Here is a 23283-nt window from a genome sequence, read left to right on the forward strand (position 1 = left end):
GATACTATGAGGGATTACACTCTAAATTCTTGAATACATAAAAAATCTCTATAATATCTTCATTGATCAAAACAACCCAACAAAAAAACAAACTTGGTACTCCTGTTACTCGACTACATAGAGTCAGTAACTCTTTTGTGGGGCAATGTATACTGTTTTGCAACACACAGAAAGCGTTCAAAATGCCTCTGTTGCCAAATTAAAAAAAAATATATTAAGGAACGCTTGTGTGCAAAAGTTTATTATACTATTAATGAGTTTATGATCGATAGCACACCTTGGGAATAAAACGATCGCCTCCTTCCGAACCGGTGGTAGTGTTTCAATGACCATCAATAAGAAAGTGTAATGCTTCTATATTGAATAAAGTTATTTGAGTTTGAGTTTGATCCACTTCCAATGATTTCATACATAAAGCTTAGCCTGTAAGTTGATGGAGAGTTAGGTATCCTGCAGATTTCACATGATGCAGCAGCTAAGGTTTGCCATATTGTAATGTCGTTTTAATTATTAATCTAACTAGTACAATGTGCTTCATAATCTTTGAACAACTGGTGATTTTTTAACAAAACAGATTTCATGATTAAATCTTTTCTGCTCTGAACTGCAGAACGTCAAAAAATTTAATAAATAAATCAATTTATGTTTCCATAAATATCTATTACTTAGTATTAGTTTCTATACTAATCTGTCTAGTCAGAACGTCCCCCATTATTTATTCTTCCGCTAAAAGCATTACTTAGATTTTGTTGCTATGCTCAATTTACGCACGGCCTCTATCTATTAAAAGCAAACAGAAAAAAGAAATAAGTTTCAAGACATATATAACGAAGTGCATTAATACATATTTCCCTTTCTTTTTTCAAGTATTTTACTTTTAGTCTGTAGTTTAATTTTTCGTAATGAGTAGTCTTTAGTGCTATATACGAAATCAGTCAGCTGATATCTACAAGGCGATTTTTAATAAAGTCCTTGCGCTTGTGTGTGTTTGTGTGTGTGCGTGTGTTTAAATCTTTGGTTGAACATCACTTGAAATGTCATTTCTATTTGTTCCAGTGTTTGATGCATCAGCAAAATCACCCCAAGGACTGCTTTTCGGTTCTTCGTATCATATGGGTAATTTTGATGAGTGTGTCGGCATTGAGGAACCAGGTGCTGGTGTGATAGTGGAAGGCCAGTACTGCCTGGCGACAATTAAGTGGCGACAGCGGGAAGAAGCCAAAAAGGTACTATTTGAAATTTTAGTTTGAAATATAAATTTGTCAGATTTTATTTTATTTATCTACCAGCCAACTGCGCACACGAAAGGTTTTTGTACAATAAATTGGAACGTTAAATTCAAAGTAACAGTAAAAGTCAAGCCTACTGCTGGGCAAAGACTTCTTTTGAGAAGAAGGTTTGGCGTTTATTCATATACATTCATTATGTATAGACAAATACCCTAATAGATCAAGTAGGTACACTGACTTACATCAGTTAACAAAACGACCATCGATGGTTCAGCTGCCGATTCAAGGGTTTTCTGATAAACCACTTTAAGAAAAAAAACAATTATCATACTTGAGTGTTTTGAACTAAAGTGTTTACTTTGATTTCAATGAACGTAAAGTACCCATAACTATAGGTATAGTACAACACAACTTAGATGTAGCATCGGCAAAATTCGTAAAACCGATCACATCCGAATTGAGTACGCTGTCCCAAATTATCAATATTTATTTCTCATGTGAATATGATCTTTACACAAACGTAATAACTTGGAATATCATATGACATAATACATTCGTCAATTTGACACGTCGATTTACATGCACTTGCTTTCTCGGTTTGAATTGATGCAAGAATCTATAGCGACGAATAGCGTCGAATGTCGCGATAGGAAGCTATTTCTATTGGTCGTATAAATCGGAAGAAATCGGTTATATTTTCATTTCATTGCATTTGCCAATGCTACATTATACGTAATTATAGTAATAATAGTTTAACTTTATTATTATTAAATACGTCGATCAACTAATAATTAAGCGAATCTATTTGCAATATTCATAAAACTAACATTTATTTTACGTCAATCACTATCGATAATATTAATTTTGTATTACAAGATTTTATTACCATGAATGTTACTAGGAATCAAGGATCACGTAGTGAACACATGAATCCTACCTAAATTTTCATGTGTTGACTTGTGTTTATAAAATTTGTATCCACCAATCCACATTGGAGCAGTGTGTAATAAAAACCAAACCTCCTCAAGGTTTAAGACCTCTTCAGAAAAGGCCTTGATCCTAGAAGTGGGATACTTGTATGTGTTATTTAAACTAGTTCTATAAAACCGAACGAGTTAAAATCATCCGTATGCCTTGGGTGTATATTTTTATATTTCTTATTACATGAATTAGTAAAAGGTTAATTGTTTAAAGGTATTTTGAACTTGACTTCTATTTGGGGTTAAAGCCCGATCATACTTTTTTATTTTTGCACGATTTTATGGCACAGTCTCGACGGCCTTCACCAAGATAAATAAAACGAATAATAAAATTATTGATTACATTATTTTTAAAAATTATTTAAATTAAGAATAAATTTGAAAAATATTTATACCAAAAGCATGTTAATTAGATTGCATATATTATGTGACTTATTAAATTAAATAGTAAAATATGGAAAAATTTTTTGATGATAAAATGGAAGTCATCTCTCAAAATACCATCACTAAAGAACAGTTCTTGGTATTGTTACGTTTCCGTTTGAAAGGTGAGTGAGTCAGTGTTACTAAGAGAACAAGGGACATAATACCCTAGGTTCTAAGGTTGGTGGCACATTAACGATGAATAGCATGGGTAATATCTCTTGCGACGCAAATCTACCTATATCAATTAACCATGGTGGCTATTTTCTATAATGTGGCCGATTTGTTCGTCTGTCTACCAATATAAAATAATAAAAAAGAATAAACCGGACATCTATAAATAATAAAATATTTTACCCTCGAAGGTCAATTTTAAATCACGCCTTGACAATAATAATGAAACAAGATTCTGTTGCTATGTGAGTGTTCTGGATGTAAATGACGTACCGGAAACAAAAAAGGCTGCCATGACTGTACCATAGCGTCACGAGACGCTGTTGAGAATTATAAGCGATTGCTCAGTGCAATGATAACATTATTCCGATTATGAAAAGTACAAATATGAATATCGATGCTGAATATGTACAGACTGTCTTCAAATTACGTCGTTAATGCTTATAATATATACATACATAGTTTTTAGGGTTCCGTACCTCAAAAGGAAAAAACGGAACCCTTATAGGATCACTTTGTTGTCCGTCTGTCCGTCCGTCCGTCCGTCTGTCAAGACCCTTTTTCTCAGGAACGCGTGGAAGTATGAAGCTGAAATTTATACCAATTACTCAGGTCTACTGTCCCTTGAAGCTGTGAAAATCAAACTTCTAAGCCAACTCAATCAAAAGATACAGCCGTTTATGCCGCAAATTTTCGACACTTGCAAGGGAATCAAAACCTACAGGGTGCTTCCCGTGAACTCAGAATCTTGAAATTTGGTACGAAGCAACGTCTCATAGCATAGATAAAGGAAAAATTACGAAAACCATAAATTTATCACATAACATATTTTTTTAATAATTTTAAACTTACTACCCATTTCCTCATAAACGCGTAGAGGTATTAAATTGAAATTTATACCAAATACTCAGGTCTATAAAACCTTAAAGCTGTAACAAAATCAAACTTCTATGTCAACGTAATCAAAAGAAACAGAAATTTAAGCTGCATAATTTGAAACTCGCAAGTACTCGCAAGGGAATCAAAACCTAAAGGGTACTTCCAGTCGACCTAGAATCTTGAAATTTGGCATGAAGCAACGTTTTATAGCACATATAAAGGAAAAATTCCGAAAACCTTAAATTTTTAGTTACATTACAAAATATATATTTTTTAATAAAAACTTATTACTTTTTTCATCAAGTTGAAATAGTTATGACTCGATTGTCGTAATGAACGAACTTTGTAAAACTTGCAGGTTTGTACGGAACCCTCGGTGCGCGAGTCCGACTCGCACTTGGCCGGTTTTTTTTTTATTAAAGACGCACTCGTAAAAAGTAAGTTTTTAATTAGTTTTTTTTTGTAAAAAACGCTCATACTTCATACCTTCCTGCGACTCTGTCTGCTTAGAGGAGCATCACCGATAGGGTATACGATTGCGCAAGTTACCGTTTGAGTCTTTATCTATCTCACAAGATAACTGAGTACCTTTTTGCCGTCTTTTTGTCAACTGATTTATGAAAATGAGAGTTATCAAATATATACATAATGTTCGAAATGAATATCCAGTGCTCAAATGCTCGAATACAAATATAATATACTACTAGAAAAACCTTGAAGTCCGAAAATCCACAAGAGCGCGATTTCTTAGACATTTTCTGCCTCGCACAACCACTTTGTGGAACCAGCTTTCGCCGGCGGTTTTTCCGAACCGATACGACATGGAAACCTTCAAGAAAAGAGCCTATTCCTTTCTTAAAGGCCGGCAACGCACCTGCAAGCCCCCTGGTGTTGCAGATGTCCATGAGCGGTGGTGGTCACTTTCCATCAGGTGAGCCTCTTGCTCGTTTGCCATGTCATAAAAAAACGAAATTGCCCATTGGATAGAATCCGAAAAATTCGGTTTCAAATATTAGAATAGCTTTTCGAGTTATTTATTTTATAGTTGTTCCTCTAGTGTTAAAGAATAATACACACACATACAAATATAGCGGATAAATTATAATAATTGTGCGTAGTGTAGTGCCCTCCTGATCGAAGAGAGATTAGGTGCTTCCTGAAGCGTGGGAATGTAAGTCTACTTACGACCGAACTCCGAGTTACTGCTTAGGATTTCTTGATAACACCTTTAACATTTTATTAGACTAAGTCAGGCTTTAGGCCCAGCATTTGTTGAAGCAGCCAGAATTAGAACTGTGATTTTAATATCACACATATTTACAGGTTTCTTTAGTAATTTGTCATATGTCATAAAAGTCAGTACAACATCTAGTCTCGTAATCAATCCATGATATTTATTTGATATTCTTGGATTCCATCTACTGAAACATATGAGTTTATAATTATGTTTGAAGTATTTATATTTAATTATAGTCATATTTATACGACTTATTATATTATACTAATTATACGTCGTAAACATATGCAATTATAATTAAAATATAATAGAACTATAATCTTTATGTTACGCTTATATGTTATGTAGTTAAAACATATCTTAGTTGTTCGATGTATAAACATCCGTATATACATAGCACAAACCTAGCTACCGACTACACTAACACAGATTTTGGGGAAAAGCGTTTCGCACTCTTACGTACTTCAAATGTTTTGTTTCTTTTAATTGATTCTTCAACATTAAATTATTTTTTGAAAAGTAGATAAACGATGTCTGCAAAATAATCTTTACAACGCTATTCAAACTATCTTGATTTTTTGAACAGTAAGAGTATACTAAAAAATAATACCGAAAAAAAATCGATTCTAAAGCACTCTCTGAGGCGATCAAGAGCAGTGACATACCTTAATGGATCTTTAAATATAGAGGTAGAATATTAATGTATAATGTAAAGTTAAAAGTTTAAAAGTTACAGCCTATAAATTTCCCACTGCTGGGCTAATAGCCTCCTCTCCCATTAAGGAGAGGGCTTGGAACATATTACACCACGCTGTTCCAATGCGGGTTGGTGAAATACACATGTGGTAGAATTTCAATGAAATTAGACACACGCAGGTTTCCTTACGATGTTTTCCTTCACCGCCGAGCACGAGATGAATTATAAACACAAATTAAGCAAATATATATAGTGGTGCTTGCCTGGGCTTGAACCCGAAATCATCGGTTAAGATGCACGTGTTCTTACCACTGGGCCATCGGCTCATTATATGTATAATGTATTTTAATTATATTTATTGCTACTACAAGCTCTCTTATATTATCAATATTCTATCCTACATTTATTACAAAACCGGATAGTTTATAATCATGTTTGATGTTGCTGAACTACCGAAGTCCGATTTGAATAATTCATTTTGCGTAAGGCACTTCGACGGTAGAGGAAGTTTTTAGGTAATAATATACAGTCAAATTGGAGTAACCATAAACGACGATCAATATGCCAAAGATTGGTAAAGCAACATGTTTATTGAAATAAAATCTATTTGTTCACGAACCAAGTGGTTTTAAAATCAGAATTTTAAATATACTCTGTGAGTTCACTTTCGGGTTCCCCCTTATTTTCAAGTTCTTATGTAATTTGTAATTCTTTCATTACTATGCTGTAAAGGATAACATGAAGGATGCCTAAATGATATTCGTTAGGTTGTGGACTGATTTGTAAGCCTGTACCTCAAATCAAAGGAAGGTATTGCCCATTTAATATTACAGAAATAATAAAGAGTAGGTATATATTTAGTTTTTATATTTAGCAATTGATTTTTATTATACTAGATACTCTATCAATCTATCTTTATGTAAAGTTTCAAGAGGTCATTTAGTAGGTACTTAACAGTACAAGCGCCTGTTTATTTTATTCTTCAATTATTTTATTGGCGCGTTTGTTTAATGACATCAGGCGCTTTTATATTTATTTAACATTTATTTTTGCAAGTTAGCTGCGCTCTGGAGCATGTTGTTTAGTCTTAAAAAAGTATAAATCTGTTTTTGGGGTTCTTGCTTCTTTAAACGAATACGAGATGCATTATGAACAGAATTTTGTAACACATAAAAAGTCTGAAGTACTATTTCCGACGAACGACGAATTTCCAGTAAAATTCCTATAATTATTTATAGTAACATAATTTATCTAAGAAAATCACAATCGTGATCTAATGTTTTCTTAACATTATATTACCTTTTAAGAAGTATGAATACAGTGCTTGACTATAGTATTTGCTGTGGACAATTGTTTGATCTGACACTTACATATTTGTTTAAATTGACGTGAATTCTACACTTATTCAATAAAACTATACACCATGATAAATATTTAAAGTATTACAAGCGTTAAGTTACTACGTTAATTTAAATAAAATATGTTATTTATGTAATTGTGTGTCTGTTTTCGTTTTCCCGGGTAATGCATTTTACCCATACTAATATATTCAGTTTTGGTACGAGTTACAAACAGTAATTTTAATTTTTTCTGTTATTCCCTAATGGGTACAAAGTAGAGATCATGCTTGTTATGAGATTTCTTTTACTTTGAGTCAATTCTAAATTATAAACAATAACTTATTAATGTTACATACCACTATGTCTAAATAATAAAGTTTTGCGGGATATTCCTACAGTTTTTCTCACATTGTTTCATTTTAAACTATATTGCAATAAAAACCCGATGAATCAAATTCTATAAGTCCATCAAGTACTCGTAAGTCACTAAGAAACAAACATTACTTTATACAGACCATTTTAATTGTAACCTGGACGTAGAAGCAATTTGGAATAGTAGACGCTTTTCAACTTGGTCGCTAAACGTCCATTAGTTTTAAAATGGCTCATAAACGCCACTCGGTCACAGGAACCGAGTACAAATAGGTCATGCGTTGTTTTTCACATAATAAGCTGAATGGACACAAAGCTACAACCTTTGTAGTGTTACTTGACGAAGCCAACTCCCTTTCCTTTGTAACAAAGTTTAGTGAAGCAGTTATTTAGGACTTTTATGCACTAGTAGTTTTATTACACGATTTGAACTTCACATTTTTTTGTTATTTAATGGCGTTTATTGATTTATATTGATGCTGATGTAGATATAGAATGAAATGGCTTTCTTAGCATAATACACATTGAGTCATAGTAACATAGTTACAACGTGTGCTTAGCCGATGATTGAGGATGCTTAATTTGAGGTTATAATTCATTTTGAGCTCGGCGGTGAAATAAATAAATATGAGACAACATCACATACATAACTCTGATCCCAAAGTAGCTAAAGCACTTGTGCTATGGAAAATCAGAAGAAACTCCAAGACCCAAGACAACATAGAAAAGTAATGATAATCTACATCGAATCGGCCGGGAATCAAACCCGGGACCTCGGAGTGGCGTACCCATGAAAATCGGTGTACACACAACTCGACCACGGTATCGTCAAAGCTTAAAACCTTGGCCCAGTAGTAGGAAATTTTCAGACTGATACAGTTCTGAGCATAATTACTTTGTTAAATATGTTGTTGAGGCTCAATCGTGTAATAACATAGGCCTACTGACTCATAAACACACAATTACACATTATATCATTGCTATATGGTTGAAGAATATTTAGTGTGAATTTGGATTCGGAAAGTACAAAGTACAAGGCGTTTTTTTGGTGGCAAACTGGCGGTTGGGTCAATAAATAGTAAGTGTTCAATACTGCCCGTAGAAATTTAAGCCATTCCTTACATAGCCAATGCACCAACCTTGGGAACAGAACTGTTTGCTCCACGTAGTTATATGTACTTGCGAACTCGTCTTTCAAACTGGAACATTACAGTACAAAGTAATGCAAACATAGCTTAAAGTGATTATGTTACTAAAATTTTTATGGGCCTTAATTACCTGAAATAAAGTTTTATTAATTTTTATTTATGATTGCTAAAACATTTGATGAGTGCAATTCCTTTTGATAAAAACAAGTAAATGTATCATATTTGATAGTATTAATTCCTCAGGGATAAAAAGAAATATACATGCAAATATTTATCGTTCAATAGTGTCAATATCGTTTATTTTTATAATTAAGCCCGTTATTTGCTATAACCATTACCTACGTGATCAATATATTTTATAAACACTGTTTCAAGTTAAACATAATTCATATATAAACTACTTTTGTTCTTTGAATTTATTCTGTATGCTGGTTTATTATTTATTCTGTCTAATAACTCGTATTGATTGTTTTTAATTTAAAATTCATAATATATATAATTAAATTTTAAATTTTAATTATTGCATTATTTGTTTCTTGTCTTTACTAAATAAAAGGTAAACTCTTATGACAAACATATATTATTTTTATTAACCTAATCATTAAATATTACCAAACAAAGTTGCTTTCTCTATGTCCTATGTCCCTTTGTAAGCTTAAATCTAAATCTTTAAAACCACGCAACGGATTTTGATGCGGTTATTTGAAATAGATACAGTGATTCGAGAGGAAGATTTTTTACATGTACATGTAGTTTATAATAAAGAAACACTTATAATTTTAGAAGTTTGTAATGTGATGTCGTAAATAAATAAATTCTGTAGCATATTTAGTATCAGTATTGTACCCGTGCGAAGCCGGGGCGGGTCGCTAGTTAACGAATAAAAAAAAATTATATAGTAACTTTTTATTTATGTGATATTATGATGTTTATGTTTTGTTTTTCAGACAAGAACTGGTCGAGGTGAAACTCTACGCTGGGCCGTTTGTGTTCCAAGTGGCTGTGACGCGAATGCCGTCGCGGGCTTCGTTAGCGATGTGCTCTCTCACACTGTGGGAAACTCCACAGGCGTTGAAGTTAATGAGAAGGATTGTTACACTCGAAAGCCTATGACTGTCAACAAACTTGATATAGCATTCTTGTAAGTTGTAACACGTTACTATACGTTTCACATTTATGGGGCTTAGTTCAAGACCGTTTGGGGTATAATACTTTGAACTTATACTGTACTAAGTCAATATAATAATAAATACACATTTTTTTTAAATACACACGAATTCTGGCAAGTCGGCGATTTTATTATAATAATGATCATCATAGACATTGGCACTTTGAGAAATAGTAACAAATCTAAGTATTTTAGATTTATTTTTTATTTATATATCAACGGTTACTGCTAGTATTAATATTTCAAGTGGTAGTGCCACGCTGTATACCTTTGGGTTACAGCCGAATGGGCCGGCACGCCCGGGGAAGTACCACTCTCTCACTTAAAATCGGCGTAAAGTGGTGGCTATGCTACCGCGTTTCGTCCGGTAAGTGAGAGTTCCGGAGGCCCAATCCCCCTCCCCCCCAAAACTTGATGGTTGTGCAGAATTTGGTTAAATTACCCCAGGAGGGTACCATCAGCGACAGCGGTGGAGAATCCCTCTCTGGGCATCCATGCTCAGGACGTACACCGCCTGAGCAGGGATGCCCAGGCTGCCCTCCGAATTCTGGGGGGGGCAATTTTGCGCTCGCCACTGTTCGGGGCAAGCGGAGCAGGCATCATAAGGCAACCCCTACCACCCTCGCTGTGGACTTCTGCAACATAAGGGGACTCAACTCCAACCTCAACGCCGTTCACTACCATCTGGAAACGGCGAAGCCGGCCTTGCTCTTTCTAACCGAGACCCAGATGTCTTCTCCTGCCGATACGACTTTTCTCTCGTACCCTGGGTACAAATTGGAACATTCTTTTATACCACGAGCTGGGGTATGCGTTTACGTCAGAGATGATATCTGTTCTCGACGCCTCGGCAGCCTTGAAGGACAGGACCTATCGATTATCTGGCTACGTGTAGACTGCGATGATCATCCGCGAATCTATGCGTGCCTTTATAGGTCCCATAGCGGTAATGCCGAAACCGACCGACTGGTTGAGCACGTCCAAATGGCTACAGATTCCGTGCTTCAGCAGATTCCATCCGCAGAGATCATTATTCTGGGTGACTTTAATGCTCACCACGCAGAATGGCTCGGCTCACGCACCACCGATCATGCGGGTAGATCTGTTCTGGACTTCGCTCTAGCATATGATCTGACACAACTGGTCAACTCGCCAACGCGAATACCGGATGTGGAGGATCATACACCTTCCCTGTTGGACCTTCTGCTGACTTCGCATCCGGATGGCTATCAGGTTATCGTCGATCCCCCTCTGGGCTCGTCTGACCACTGTCTCGTCCGGAGTACAGTGCCGGTTGTGCGGTACTCACGGCCTCGCTTTGTTGGGTGCCGCCGAGTATGGCACTACAAGTCAGCAGATTGGGATGGGATGCGGTCTTTTTTTGCATCGTACCCATGGGGGCAGATTTGTTTCTCGCCGGATGATCCGAACGCTGCTGCTGACTCTGTTGCCGATGTGGTGCTTCAGGGTATGGAACTATTCATTCCTTACTCTGCAGTACCCATCGGTGGCAAGTCCCAGCCTTGGTTTGGTCGTTTCTGCAAAACGGCATCACGGCGAAAGTGGGAACGCTATCAAACCTGGGCTAATGCATCTGCGTCTCGTGATGTAAATACCAGCGCATTCAAAAAGGAATATAACTCTGCCTCTAGGTCCCTCAAAAACGTGATTGCTAGGGCGAAGACGGGGTACATTGGCAGAATTGGCGAGAGACTGGTGCGTCTCCCTTCAGGAACACGAGCGTTCTGGTCTCTCGCTAAGGCTGTCTTAGGGAATTTCTGTCAGCCCTCTTTTCCATCTCTGCACAGGGACGGTGAGTCATTGGCCCATACCGCGAAAGAGAAAGCTGATCTTTTAGGCTCTCTCTTCGCGTCGAACTCGACTCTGGATGACCAAGGAAAATCTCCACCAACAATTCCGCGGTGTGATACCACGATGCCGGAAGTTAAATTCCGGCAAAGTGCAGTTCGTAAAGCACTTCTTTCCTTGGACATTCATAAGTCGAGCGGACCCGATGGTATCCCTCCAATCGTGCTACGGACATGTGCTCCCGAGTTGGCACCGGTCTTAACGCGTCTTTTCCGGCAATCCTACACATTAGGCGTCGTCCCGAATTCCTGGAAGACAGCTTTGGTGCATCCGATCCCTAAAAAAGGCAACCGCTCAGACCCGTCCAATTATAGGCCTATAGCCATCACCTCCTTGCTCTCCAAGATAATGGAGTCCCTTATTAACTGCCAGCTCCTGCGGTACCTAGAGGAGAATCAGCTGATTAGTGACCGCCAGTACGGTTTCCGTCGGGGTCGCTCAGCCGGTGATCTTCTAGTTTACCTTACTCATAGGTGGGCTGAAGCAGTTGAGAGCAAGGGGGAGGCATTAGCAGCCAGCTTGGACATAGCGAAGGCCTTCGATCGCGTATGGCACAAAGCGCTTCTTTCGAAGCTTCCTTCCTATGGGCTTCCCGGGAAATTATGCAATTGGATTACCAGCTTTTTGGCAGATCGGAGCATCAAGGTCGTTGTCGACGGTGCATGCTCTGACTTAAAATTCGTCAATGCTGGTGTTCCACAAGGCTGCGTTCTATCACCCACTCTGTTTCTTCTGCATATCAATGATTTGTTGCAAATCGGGAACATTCATTGCTATGCAGACGACAGTACCGTTGACACCTTATACACCGGCCGCGCTAATATTTCTCGGGAAAACGTCGAAGAGAACCGGAACAAACTTGTGTCTGAAATCGAGTCTTCATTAAACGAAGTCTCGAATTGGGGCCGGCTAAATCTAGTCCATTTCAACCCCAAAAAGACGCAAGTTTGCGCGTTAACCGCTAAAAAAACACCATTTGTCGTATCTCCACGATTTGAGAACATTCCGATAGCCGCTACAGGTAGTATCGGAATACTTGGCGTTGATATTTCGAATCTCGTTCAGTTCCGCGGTCAATTGGAAGGCAAAGCCAAATTGGCTTCAAAAAAGCTGGGCGTGCTCAGCAAGGCGAGACAGTATTTCACGTCGGCCCATCGCCTAAAACTTTACAAGGCGCAAATTCGGCCTCACATGGAGTACTGCTCTCACCTCTGGGCGGGTGCTCCCCAGTACCAGCTCCTTCCATTTGACCGCATCCAACGTAGAGCGGCTCGAGTTATCGACGATCAAGCCCTTTCCGATCTCCTTGATCCTTTGGCTTTGCGTAGAGATGTCGGATCACTCTGCATCTTCTACCGAATTTTTCACGGGGAATGTTCCGAGGAATTGTTCGGATTAATCCCGGCTGCTGAATTTCACCTTCGGACATCTCGTCAAAATTCTAAGTTTCACCCGCATCATCTTGATGTCCGAAAATCCACAACAGCGCGATTTCTTAGACATTTTCTGCCTCGCACAACCACTTTGTGGAACCAGCTTTCGCCGGCGGTTTTTCCGAACCGATACGACATGGGAACCTTCAAGAAAAGAGCCTACTCCTTTCTCAAAGGCCGGCAACGCACCTGCAAGCCCCCGGGTGTTGCAGATGTCCATGGGCGGTGGTAGTCACTTTCCATCAGGTGAGCCTCCGGCTCGTTTGCCACCTATGCCATAAAAAAAAAAAAAAAAAAAAAAATGTGAAGGGTCATTGAAATCCACGTTGATGGGTTCAAACGCAATCCTACCACCAAGTGAAATGTGTATGATCCTACACTAAATATGCGCGTATCGACTGTGAAAAGAATATTTTATGCATCTTATTCTTTTATTGTCTGTGAGCAAAGATGATTTCAACAAACAACTCATTGGATTCTTACCTTCCTGTACTTAATGGTAAAAGAATTAGTCCTAACGATTAAATATAAATATCAAAAGAGTTATATACTAAAGAAACTTTTGTATGAATGTTTAAAAATATTTAATAAAAAATTCTTCACCGGTTTGAATTGAAATGGGATTCGACGGAGTGTATTATTCAAGTAGAATCGTTCTTATTCCTTTATAAATTCGAATTTTATATCTCTTCAGAATATTTCCAGATTAAAATTCGATTAATAAGTTTTAAAACAGAAACATTTGTTATTCTTGAATTATTAATAGTAAAGTTGAAAATTTCAGAAAACTTGAAATAACTTTGCATTGATTGATTCAAAAATATCTCAAATAATTTGTTTTTTATATTGACCGTTTGAATAAGAATGTCTCTAAACTAAATGTATTAAAGATTTTTTTTAATTTGTTGATTTTCAGAGGGATAATGTTATTTTTCGGAGTGATTCTCATATTCACAACAGCCTTCGAAATCTACTCAATACGTTATATGAAACGAAAGAATAGCCCAGTGCACGATCTCATCATTTCGTTTTCACTGATCAACAACACAAAGAAGATTCTATCAACAAAACAGAATAACAGCCTCGGATTAGAATGCATCAATGGGATCAAAGCCTTGGCTATGATATTTATTATTGCGGGACACGCCTGCCTTTTCATCGGGAGTGGACCTGTTATGGATGCTGAAGCTTGGGATCGAGTAAGATTCTTTGATTGATATTTTTAATAATTTTTTTTTATTGTATAGGTTGGCGGACGAGCATATAGGCCACCTGATGAAAAGTGGTCACCATCAGCCATAGACAATGACGTTGTAATATATATTACATTACATCGTCAATGTGCCACCAACCTTGGGAACTAAGATGTTATGTCCCTTGCGCCTGTAGTTACACTGGCTCACTCACCCTTCAAACCGGAACACAACAATACTGAGTACTGTTATTTGGCGGTAGAATAACTGATGAGTGGGTGGTACCTACCCAGACGGGCTTGCACAAAGCCCTACCACCAATTAATTTAAGTCTTTTAAGCTCCCAGGTTTGAATACTGGATTGTGTCATAAAAATATATTTTACATATGTACCTGCCGAGTAAGTCTCAGCAGCCTAGATTTCAAAAGCTGGTAGTATTGTCACGGAAAAGGCGTAAAAAATGTCTGTACTAATGGACTGAAGGACTAAGCAAAAATAACAAATGATCAGCAGCACATTATGGCATAATTTAACTATGTTCTGTCAATGCAGTGTTTCAAAAGGATTAATAGGCTATTTGGTTTATTTACCCAGTAAAAGTTATGTTTTTTATTTCTAGTACATATTTGAGTTTTGAATAAATTAAGTAATATTTTCAACTTTCGTTAGTAAATAGCTATTTTTAAGCTCATAATATACACTGATTACAATAATTCACAATTTATTTTTCGCATTGTCAAATAGCCTATTAATATCCCAAATTGATGTTCATCAAAAGTTAGTCATCTATTAGCTTTGTAGTCTTCTATTTTTTTTTCTTATGGTGAAAGAATCAATATGATATTTTAAATTTATGGATTAACTTAAAAAGTTTTGTAACCGAGTGAAGTAAAAGCGGCCACAAATCATGGAACTATCTGTAACTCGAAGATCTTACAGGCTATCAAACATGATGACAAAGAGACTCGGCAATCATTGGCGCGCGTCAGTTCCAGTCTCAAAATGGATATTCCATATATTTCCCTTTTTTACCAAAAATAACTCAATACTTTACTTTCTGAATTTTTATTATTATTATGTTATTGTTTTATTAAAAATATACATTATTTGAATATAAGGACGAATAATTTAAATAAAAGTTTTCCAAAAGACATATTTTTAAAAAACTTTTCTCAACTTATTCTATAAACGCTCCATTTCATTATAAAGTTATATTGGTTGCAAACTTATTTTTTTAATTTTTTTCTGTATTTAAATAATAGATGAATTCTTAAAGAAAATAAGTATATGCAGGGTATAATAGAGCACATCTACAGTCAAATCGATTTAAAATATGTTAATGAACGAATAAAACTTGAAAATTATCGAAAGGTATCAACTAACCGACTTTTGTAATTTATTTACTGTATTTTTTTACATTTTGATATTTACAGCTCATTCGGGATCCAACGAATGCTTTCATGTTGAACAACACATTGCTGGTGGATACTTTCCTTTTCCTGAGTGCATTTCTCTTTAGCCGGCTTTTGCTTATTGAACTGGACAAACGAAGAGGGCGTTTGAACGTTTTGCCAATACTAGTCTTCCGGTATATCAGGTAACTACAACTACGTAATAAATGTTACGTGTTACGTACTAAATGCTAAAATATTTATCACATGTAGTGTTTTTTTATGTATTTGTAATTCAATTTGTTTTTTAATTAAATTACATTGATTGTTTTGAGAATTATATTTTTTGCAATATTATAACGACAGAAGTGGTTGGTTTGAGTGGTTGTTCTCACAATCAGACATTATGTGTGGGCGTTATGCGGGTACGGTTAATTAATAAAAGTTCCGTAATCACTCAAACGATTTACTTGTATACACTTTTTAAATCGCAATAATAACGACGAGTCGTTAGACAGTTTCTAGACGAGTTGTCAGTACGGTGGCTAGCACTGAAGTGGTATATCGCTGACTCGCACCGACCCATTTAGACTCCGTCGAAGCGTTATGCAATACTGACAACGCTTGTGATTCGTCAAATCACTTTCCGTATTATTGATATCTCCGACAATTATAATATTATCTTCGAAACAATACATTTCAGATTTTAATTTTTTATACTGAGACAATATTGCAGGCCTTTAGTATGGTTCAAATAAAATTTGATAGTCGTTTCGGGTTGTAGTACTTTTTATGATTGAAGTTAAATAGAATTAGAAAAAAGATATGAATATTTATAATATCAGTTTAATAATATAAGATGTTTTTAACTTATTAAAATGTATGAAATAATGTTTTGTTTTGAGATTGTTTTAAATTCAATTATAATTTCCAAATTGAAACGTTGACATATGTATTGAAACAAATATAAAAAAATAAATTGTCAGGCGTTTGTTTTTCCTACACTGAGCGTTCGTGCCCTTGCTGAATTTAATTGCTTAATATATTGTTTTAGGGTTACACCAGCGTACATGATTGTCATACTGTTCTACATGACGTGGCTGCCAAAGATCGGGGAAGGACCACTGTGGGAAGGCAGATTACGTTTGGAGCAAGAAAGATGTATGGACAGTTGGTGGGCTAACATCCTTTATGTTAACAACTACATAAGAACTGATAGAATGGTAATTTTTGTATACTCTTACTTTTAAAGAATACTAGCAATGTTCCAAAAGAATTTCCTTTTTAGTCCCAGGGGTCAGGATCGATCCTACGACGTTTTACAACGCTAGGCGGTCCGTAAACCATTGCGCTATTGACGATTATTTATTATTGCTAAAAGTATATTTTCTTTGTTTGGTGATTACATGATTTAACGGCGGATGGCAGTTACATTCATTAACACATCTGCTTATTTCAATGTCTATAGGCACTGGTGACCTCTTCAATCAGTAGTCTATTTGCCAGACTGCCTGCCTGTATCCTAATTAAGGCCCCACTTATTTTAAATTACTTTATTGTCACCCGCACATCTTTGCATTGTTAATAATTATAATATAATTAATATTTCCAGTGTATGTTCCAATCATGGTATCTGGCAGTGGACACGCAGCTATTCTTCGTGGCCCCGATCTTTATCTACAGTCTGTGGCATTGGAGACGGTTCGGTTCTATATTTACCGCGGTGGCCACTTTCGTTTCCCTCGTCATCCCAACTGTCATCACGTATAAAGAACGCCTGGATCCGACGTTGCTGTTTTATGCTAAGTATGTCAAGTGTTTTTAAGGAGATCCCTTGTACCCGCGAATTGTTTGAGTTGCGTTTTGTAATCAAAGTGTTTTTGTTATATAAAATATAACTATTCGTTTGAAAACTGCTAGCAAATTATTATTTTGATTCTTACGCTTTGAATTGTTAAATAGGTATAAAACTCGTTCACATAGTTTTGTTATTTTTTTTGTTGATTTATATAAATTGAATGATACTTAATTTAACATGATAGTTCATGAGCGTACAAAAATAATGAGCTGTATTTTTAAAAGTATGAAACATTTTTTTTAAAATTTTATTACACGAAACACAAGATTTTAGATTTATTCGGCGGTAAAACTAATTAATAGCTGGTGTTGATACCATCAGGTACCAGCTACACATTACATGAAATTCTAAAGAGAAACATCAATTCTTAGTTTTGTTGGTTTTTGGTTTTGAAGGATAATTAAACCAGTGTAATTATACGTTCAAGAGACATTGTATCTAATGCATTGTTAGTCTTAGCAAAGGTGGAAATTTCTCGCATAAACGCCTTTGAATTATATTATATATATTATCTGTTATTTTTCTTATTAAGACTATTATTTGACTTTTTTGCAGGGAGTTCACAGACTTCGCAACGAATTTTTACTTCGTCGAAGCCTATATACGGACTCATATGAAAATGACCCCATATTTTATGGGTATAATTACAGGGTACATATTACATAGGATACAATTAGAAAAGTAAGTTATCATAATTTGTATTGTGTTTATATTTAAATACTTCGTGATTTTTTTTTAAATGAATAGGCTTCTCGTCCTGACTAATATCGGTTCAAAAATCACAACGCAAGACATAATATATATTATATTCCTTCACAAGTGTAAGCGCTAGACAATTGCGCCTCTATTCTTTCACTGACTTTTTCAAAGGAACGTAAAATACGACACGACCAAATAAAGTCAGGTCCAACATTTTCACCTGCTTTCTGAATCAAGGGAATATATAAACTTCTATCTTCAGGCTTTAGTTTGCAACTGATAAGTATTTAATAAACTTTTATTGACCCGACTTGGCTTCGTATTTAACGGTCTATTGAACTGGGTTTAGGTTTAGTATTTTCAGCATTACATGATTATTGGAACATATTGTCACCAATACCTAGATTTATTTTATCCAAATACATTAGCTATATTATGTCTCATTTTCATTTCAGTTATGAATTTTCAAATCTTCTCAAAACCTTCGGATGGCTGACAAGCATCGTTCTGGGCACGGTGACGACTTTCTCAGTGAGTTTATTCTACCAGGATTGGTATGAGTACAGTACAATTGAAGCCGCCGCATACATATCACTGCACAAATTCGCATGGAGTATTGCCAATGGATGGCTGATTGTGGCCTGTGCTACTGGCAATGGAGGTGAGTTACATAAAAAAGAAAACATATTTGTGTAAAAATATCTGACATTACAAAGGAAGAATATCATCTTAAAACCAAATACACAATTAAAGAATTGCTAAGATATATCCACAGAAGTGTGTCTATTTTATCTTTAGTGAAAAGGAAGAAAAGCTTAAGCGTACTTGACGCTTCTATCGGGTAATGAGATTTCAAGCTCTTACTTGAAATCTCAATTCTAAAACGTAAATGATGTCAATCATACCTTTTGGAGTAATTATAAATATAGCACGGGACAACAATCGGACAGGTTAGGTTAGAGAGAGATAACAAGATACGGGTCTTATGGTCAACAGAGCTTTCCGAGGAGGAAATGTTAGATTACGAAGATTCCAGGCTTCCACCTTAATTTCTTAACCTTGTAATCAATAAAGCAACGAGGTTTTCATGGTATAGTCATTTATACTAATATACATGTACTAGTAGATGCTTAAATCGGTTAAGAATACTATAAACTGCTTTATAACACAATGACTATACAACTAATATGACTCATCACGGCTGAATACAATCAGAGGGGAATATTCAAAGGGAAATGTTATACCCTGGCACTGCTAGGCTTATTGCTGATTGGTGGGATGGGGGAAGTACGTCATCGTCGGTACGTACTTCTCCCCTAACCGCAGCCTGGCTGAGTTCGAGACATATCTCGGCTTTGTCAGAGCTGCGGTGGCCAGGCAGTCGCTGAAACCGACACTGGTTCTCGGTGACTTAAACGCGAAGTCGCGTGCCTGGGGCAACCCCGCTACGAATCCGCGAGGGAGGGCCGTTCAAGTGTGGGCCCTGCTCTCCAACCTGTCCCTTCTCAACAGGGGGCAGGTTCATACCTGCGTTCGCCAACAGGGGGGTTCCGTGGTGGACGTATCGTTCGCCACCCCTGTGGTGGCTCGCATAGTGCGGAACTGGAGAGTAGAGGAGGAGGCGGAGACTCTATCGGATCACCGCTACATCCGATTCGAGATCTCCACCTCTCGCAGGCCGGCGGAATGCCAGAGGGTGCCGACCACGCTGCCGAGATGGTCTCTCGGCCAGGTCGATCGAGAGCTGGTCAAGGAGGCCGCCATCGTGCAGCGGTGGGGTTCCGCAGGGAGGAGGGAGGGCGCAAACGCAGAGGAACTGGCGGGCCGCATGCGCAGTTCACTCAAGAAGATCTGTGATGCGGCCATGCCTCGGACCCGGCGCAGAGTAAAGCGCCGGCACGTCTATTGGTGGTCGCCCGAAATCGCCGACCTTCGGGCGACGTGCTGCCGGGCGCGGAGGGCCTATGTCCGCTGTCGAAGGCGCAACGGCCTCGACACGGATCTGGAGGGACAGTTGCTAGACATTTATCGCCAGTTGAAAAAAGATCTGCAGCTGGCGATAAGGAAGGCTAAAGAGGAGGCCAGGGAGGAGCTTCTGGCGGGTCTCAATCACGACCCGTGGGGGCGTCCGTACCGCGGTGTGCGCGGGAAGTTCCGCACCCAAGGCGCCCCTCTCACCGAGACGCTGCCGCCGGAACTCCTTCTACGCCTGGTCGGGGAACTCTTTCCCCACCCAGGCGAGCATGTCCCTCCACAGATGGCCCCCAGCTCCGTGACCGAAGACGCAGTGGCTTCACCATTGATCACGGAGCGGGAAATGGAGATGGCCCTCGGTCGCTTGAAGGCCAAGAAGACGGCGCCGGGTCCGGACGGGGTTCCTGGGCGTGTTCTATGCGACGCCCTGGAATACCTAGGTGCAAGGCTTCGGGAGCTGTTCGACGAGTGTCTGTGCAGTGGGCAGTTTCCGAAGCCTTGGAAAGAAGGGAAATTGGTCCTGTTGCCGAAGGAAGGTCGGCCGTTAGATTCCCCTTCGGCATACAGGCCAATCGTGCTGCTGAACGAGACTGGAAAACTCTTCGAGAAGATCCTCGCAGCCCGTCTCGTTCAGCACCTCGAGGAGGTCGGTCCGGGTCTCTCGCAGGCTCAGTACGGGTTCAGGGCAGGCCGGTCGACGGTCGACGCCTTGGACGCCCTGAAGACTCGGACGACGGAAGCGGTGGCTCAGGGGCAAGTCGTCTTGGCGGTTTCGCTCGACGTGGCTAACGCCTTCAACAGTCTCCCCTTTGAGACTATACGGGAGGCACTTCGATATCATGAGGTGCCGTCCTATCTCAGGAGGCTGTTGGAGGCGTACCTCCAGGACAGGGAGATCCTCTGGGCGGGGGTCGATGGGAGGCTCATCCGGCATCGAGTGAGCTGCGGCGTTCCACAGGGGTCGGTTCTCGGCCCAATTCTGTGGAATGTCGGTTTCGACTGGCTCCTGCGGGCTCCCGTCCTTCCCGGGATGGGGGTGTTGTGTTACGCTGACGACACCCTCGTCACGGCGATTGGGCGGGACTTCCGGGAGGCGGCTCGCCTCGCCGAAGTCGGAACGGCTCTCACCGTGGACCGAATGGAAATGCTGGGCTTGAGGGTCTCCATATCCAAAACGGAGGCCCTCCTCTTCCACGGTCCACGGAAAGGACGGGTGATCAAGGTGCAGGCCCAGATGAAGTATCTGGGCCTGATCCTGGACGGTCGATGGAGTTTCGGGCAGCATTTTATCCATCTCGGCCCGAGGCTCATCAACGCCGCCGCCGCTCTTGGTCGCCTCCTTCCGAATGTGGGGGGGCCGGGGTCACTATGCCGGCGTCTCTATTCCGGCGTAGTGAGGTCGATGGCGCTGTATGGTGCCCCGATCTGGATAGATGCCCTCACCACTAAAAATCGGGCCCTGCTGCGCAAGCCGCAGAGGGTCATAGCGGTGAGAGGCATCAGAGGGTACCGTACGGTGTCGTGGACTGCGGCGACACTTCTCGCGGGCGATCCGCCCTGGGAGCTCCAGGCGGAGGTGCTCGCGGAAGTGTACCGGTTCCGGGTCGAGGCGAGGGACCGCGGCGAACCTCCAGGGTCGGCGGAGATCGGGCGGATCAGGGCTCTAGCCCAGCAAGCCCTGATCGTCCGATGGCAGGAAGATCTGGGGTCACCCACGGCGGGCCTAGCGACAGTGGAGGCGATCCGTCCCCACTTGAGTCGCTGGGTCGAGAGGAAGCACGGCACACTGTCGTACAGAATGACGCAGGTACTTACTGGACACGGATGCTTCGGTAAGTACCTGCACGGGATAGCGCGGCGGGAGGAGACACCCTCCTGCCACGAGTGTGGTGCGCCAGTGGATACGGCGTACCACACCCTGTACGAGTGTGCTGCGTGGGGGCCCCAGAGGCACACCCTTGCGGCGACTATGGGCGGAGACCTTTCGCTGCCGAGCATCATCAACGCCATGCTCGGTAGCGAGATGTGCTGGTCGGAGATGCGCTCCTTCTGCGAAAGTGTCATGTCGCAGAAGGAAGCCGCGGAGCGGGAGCGGGAAGAGAGTGCCGCCGCTGACTCGCTCCGCAGAAGACGACCGGGGAGGAGGAAAAGGCGCTACGCGCACCTTCTCCCGCCGCCTCAATAGGCGCCGCAGGGACTAGGGGGGTCTCAGTACCCCGGGAATCACCCCTAGGTGTATGAGGCCCGCATAGGTGGGCCGACCGTCAGGGCGTCACGGTAGCATGCGTAAGCGATCCCGTGGCGTCCATCGAAAGACGCAGAGGGTACCGCTGGTTTTTTAGTGGGTAAACCCGGCGTACTTGGGCGCACTCGGTGTCCAGGGCTCCGGGGAGTCCCACACACCCCCCCACTTTCCATCACGTGGGGGAAGCGCGTAAAGCGTTTTTCCAGCGAGAAAAAAAAAAAAAAAAAAAAAAAAAAAAAAGGCTTATTGCTGATAGATCAGTTACTCTCTACCTTGTACAGCGGTTTGTCAATAAGTTTTGTTTTGAATTGTAGTCCAGCTAAAACTGAAGTTCGTCTTCATCATCTGACTCGAGCGGTTGCCTAAGCATTTATTTTCTCGCGTACTTATAATTAATCTTCTACATCCGTTATTCAATTAAAGTTCGCGAGAGAAAATAATTTCTTTTTTTTTAAAAAACCTCTTTTTCAAATATGTCATAACAGAAGGCATGAATGTTTTTGAAATATTCGCTCGTTCTATCTTTAAATCAAATTAATAATACAATTCACTTAACTATACAATAATGGATGTCTATATTTTTAATACGTTAAGTTGTAAGATATATCGCAGGTACATATCCTTTGTTTTGTCGCGTGATACAAAGGATGCGTGGAAATTCTCTTACGCGAGTGTGTCTTATTCGTAGCATGTTGTTTCGTGTTGCATGCTTCGGAAAGGTAACTGCACTTGTGATAAAGTGGCTACTGTTTACGTGGAATAACATCTTCTAAGAAGTATCTTGTGTAACGCAGAATGAAAATAATTTAATTCGGTTATAGGAAATGAAAAAGAAATCACTTCGTTTGTCACTCGTGAAATATTGACAACCGACCTAGGTCATACGCCATTTTGATCCGTGTATCCTGTAAATGCTATGATTATTATAGTCAATGTTGTATATCACATTCTAGATTTGGAAACTCGTGTCTGT

At 39.5% G+C, this 23283-nt stretch overlaps 1 protein-coding gene across 1 annotated transcript in view; it reads left to right on the forward strand.

The window, feature by feature from the left end:
• Positions 1-23283, forward strand: part of LOC124544076 (nose resistant to fluoxetine protein 6-like) — a 66751-nt gene that overhangs the window by 38374 nt on the left and 5094 nt on the right. The window contains exons 2-9 of the mRNA XM_047122494.1: positions 1057-1226; positions 9427-9620; positions 13866-14148; positions 15577-15740; positions 16589-16757; positions 17147-17340; positions 17948-18073; positions 18547-18752. Coding sequence (XP_046978450.1) covers positions 1057-1226; positions 9427-9620; positions 13866-14148; positions 15577-15740; positions 16589-16757; positions 17147-17340; positions 17948-18073; positions 18547-18752 — 1506 coding nt within the window. The remainder of the gene's footprint in view (positions 1-1056; positions 1227-9426; positions 9621-13865; positions 14149-15576; positions 15741-16588; positions 16758-17146; positions 17341-17947; positions 18074-18546; positions 18753-23283) is intronic.

Source organism: Vanessa cardui, chromosome 4, assembly GCF_905220365.1.
Source record: "Vanessa cardui chromosome 4, ilVanCard2.1, whole genome shotgun sequence".
NCBI classification, from domain to species: Eukaryota; Metazoa; Arthropoda; class Insecta; order Lepidoptera; family Nymphalidae; genus Vanessa; species Vanessa cardui.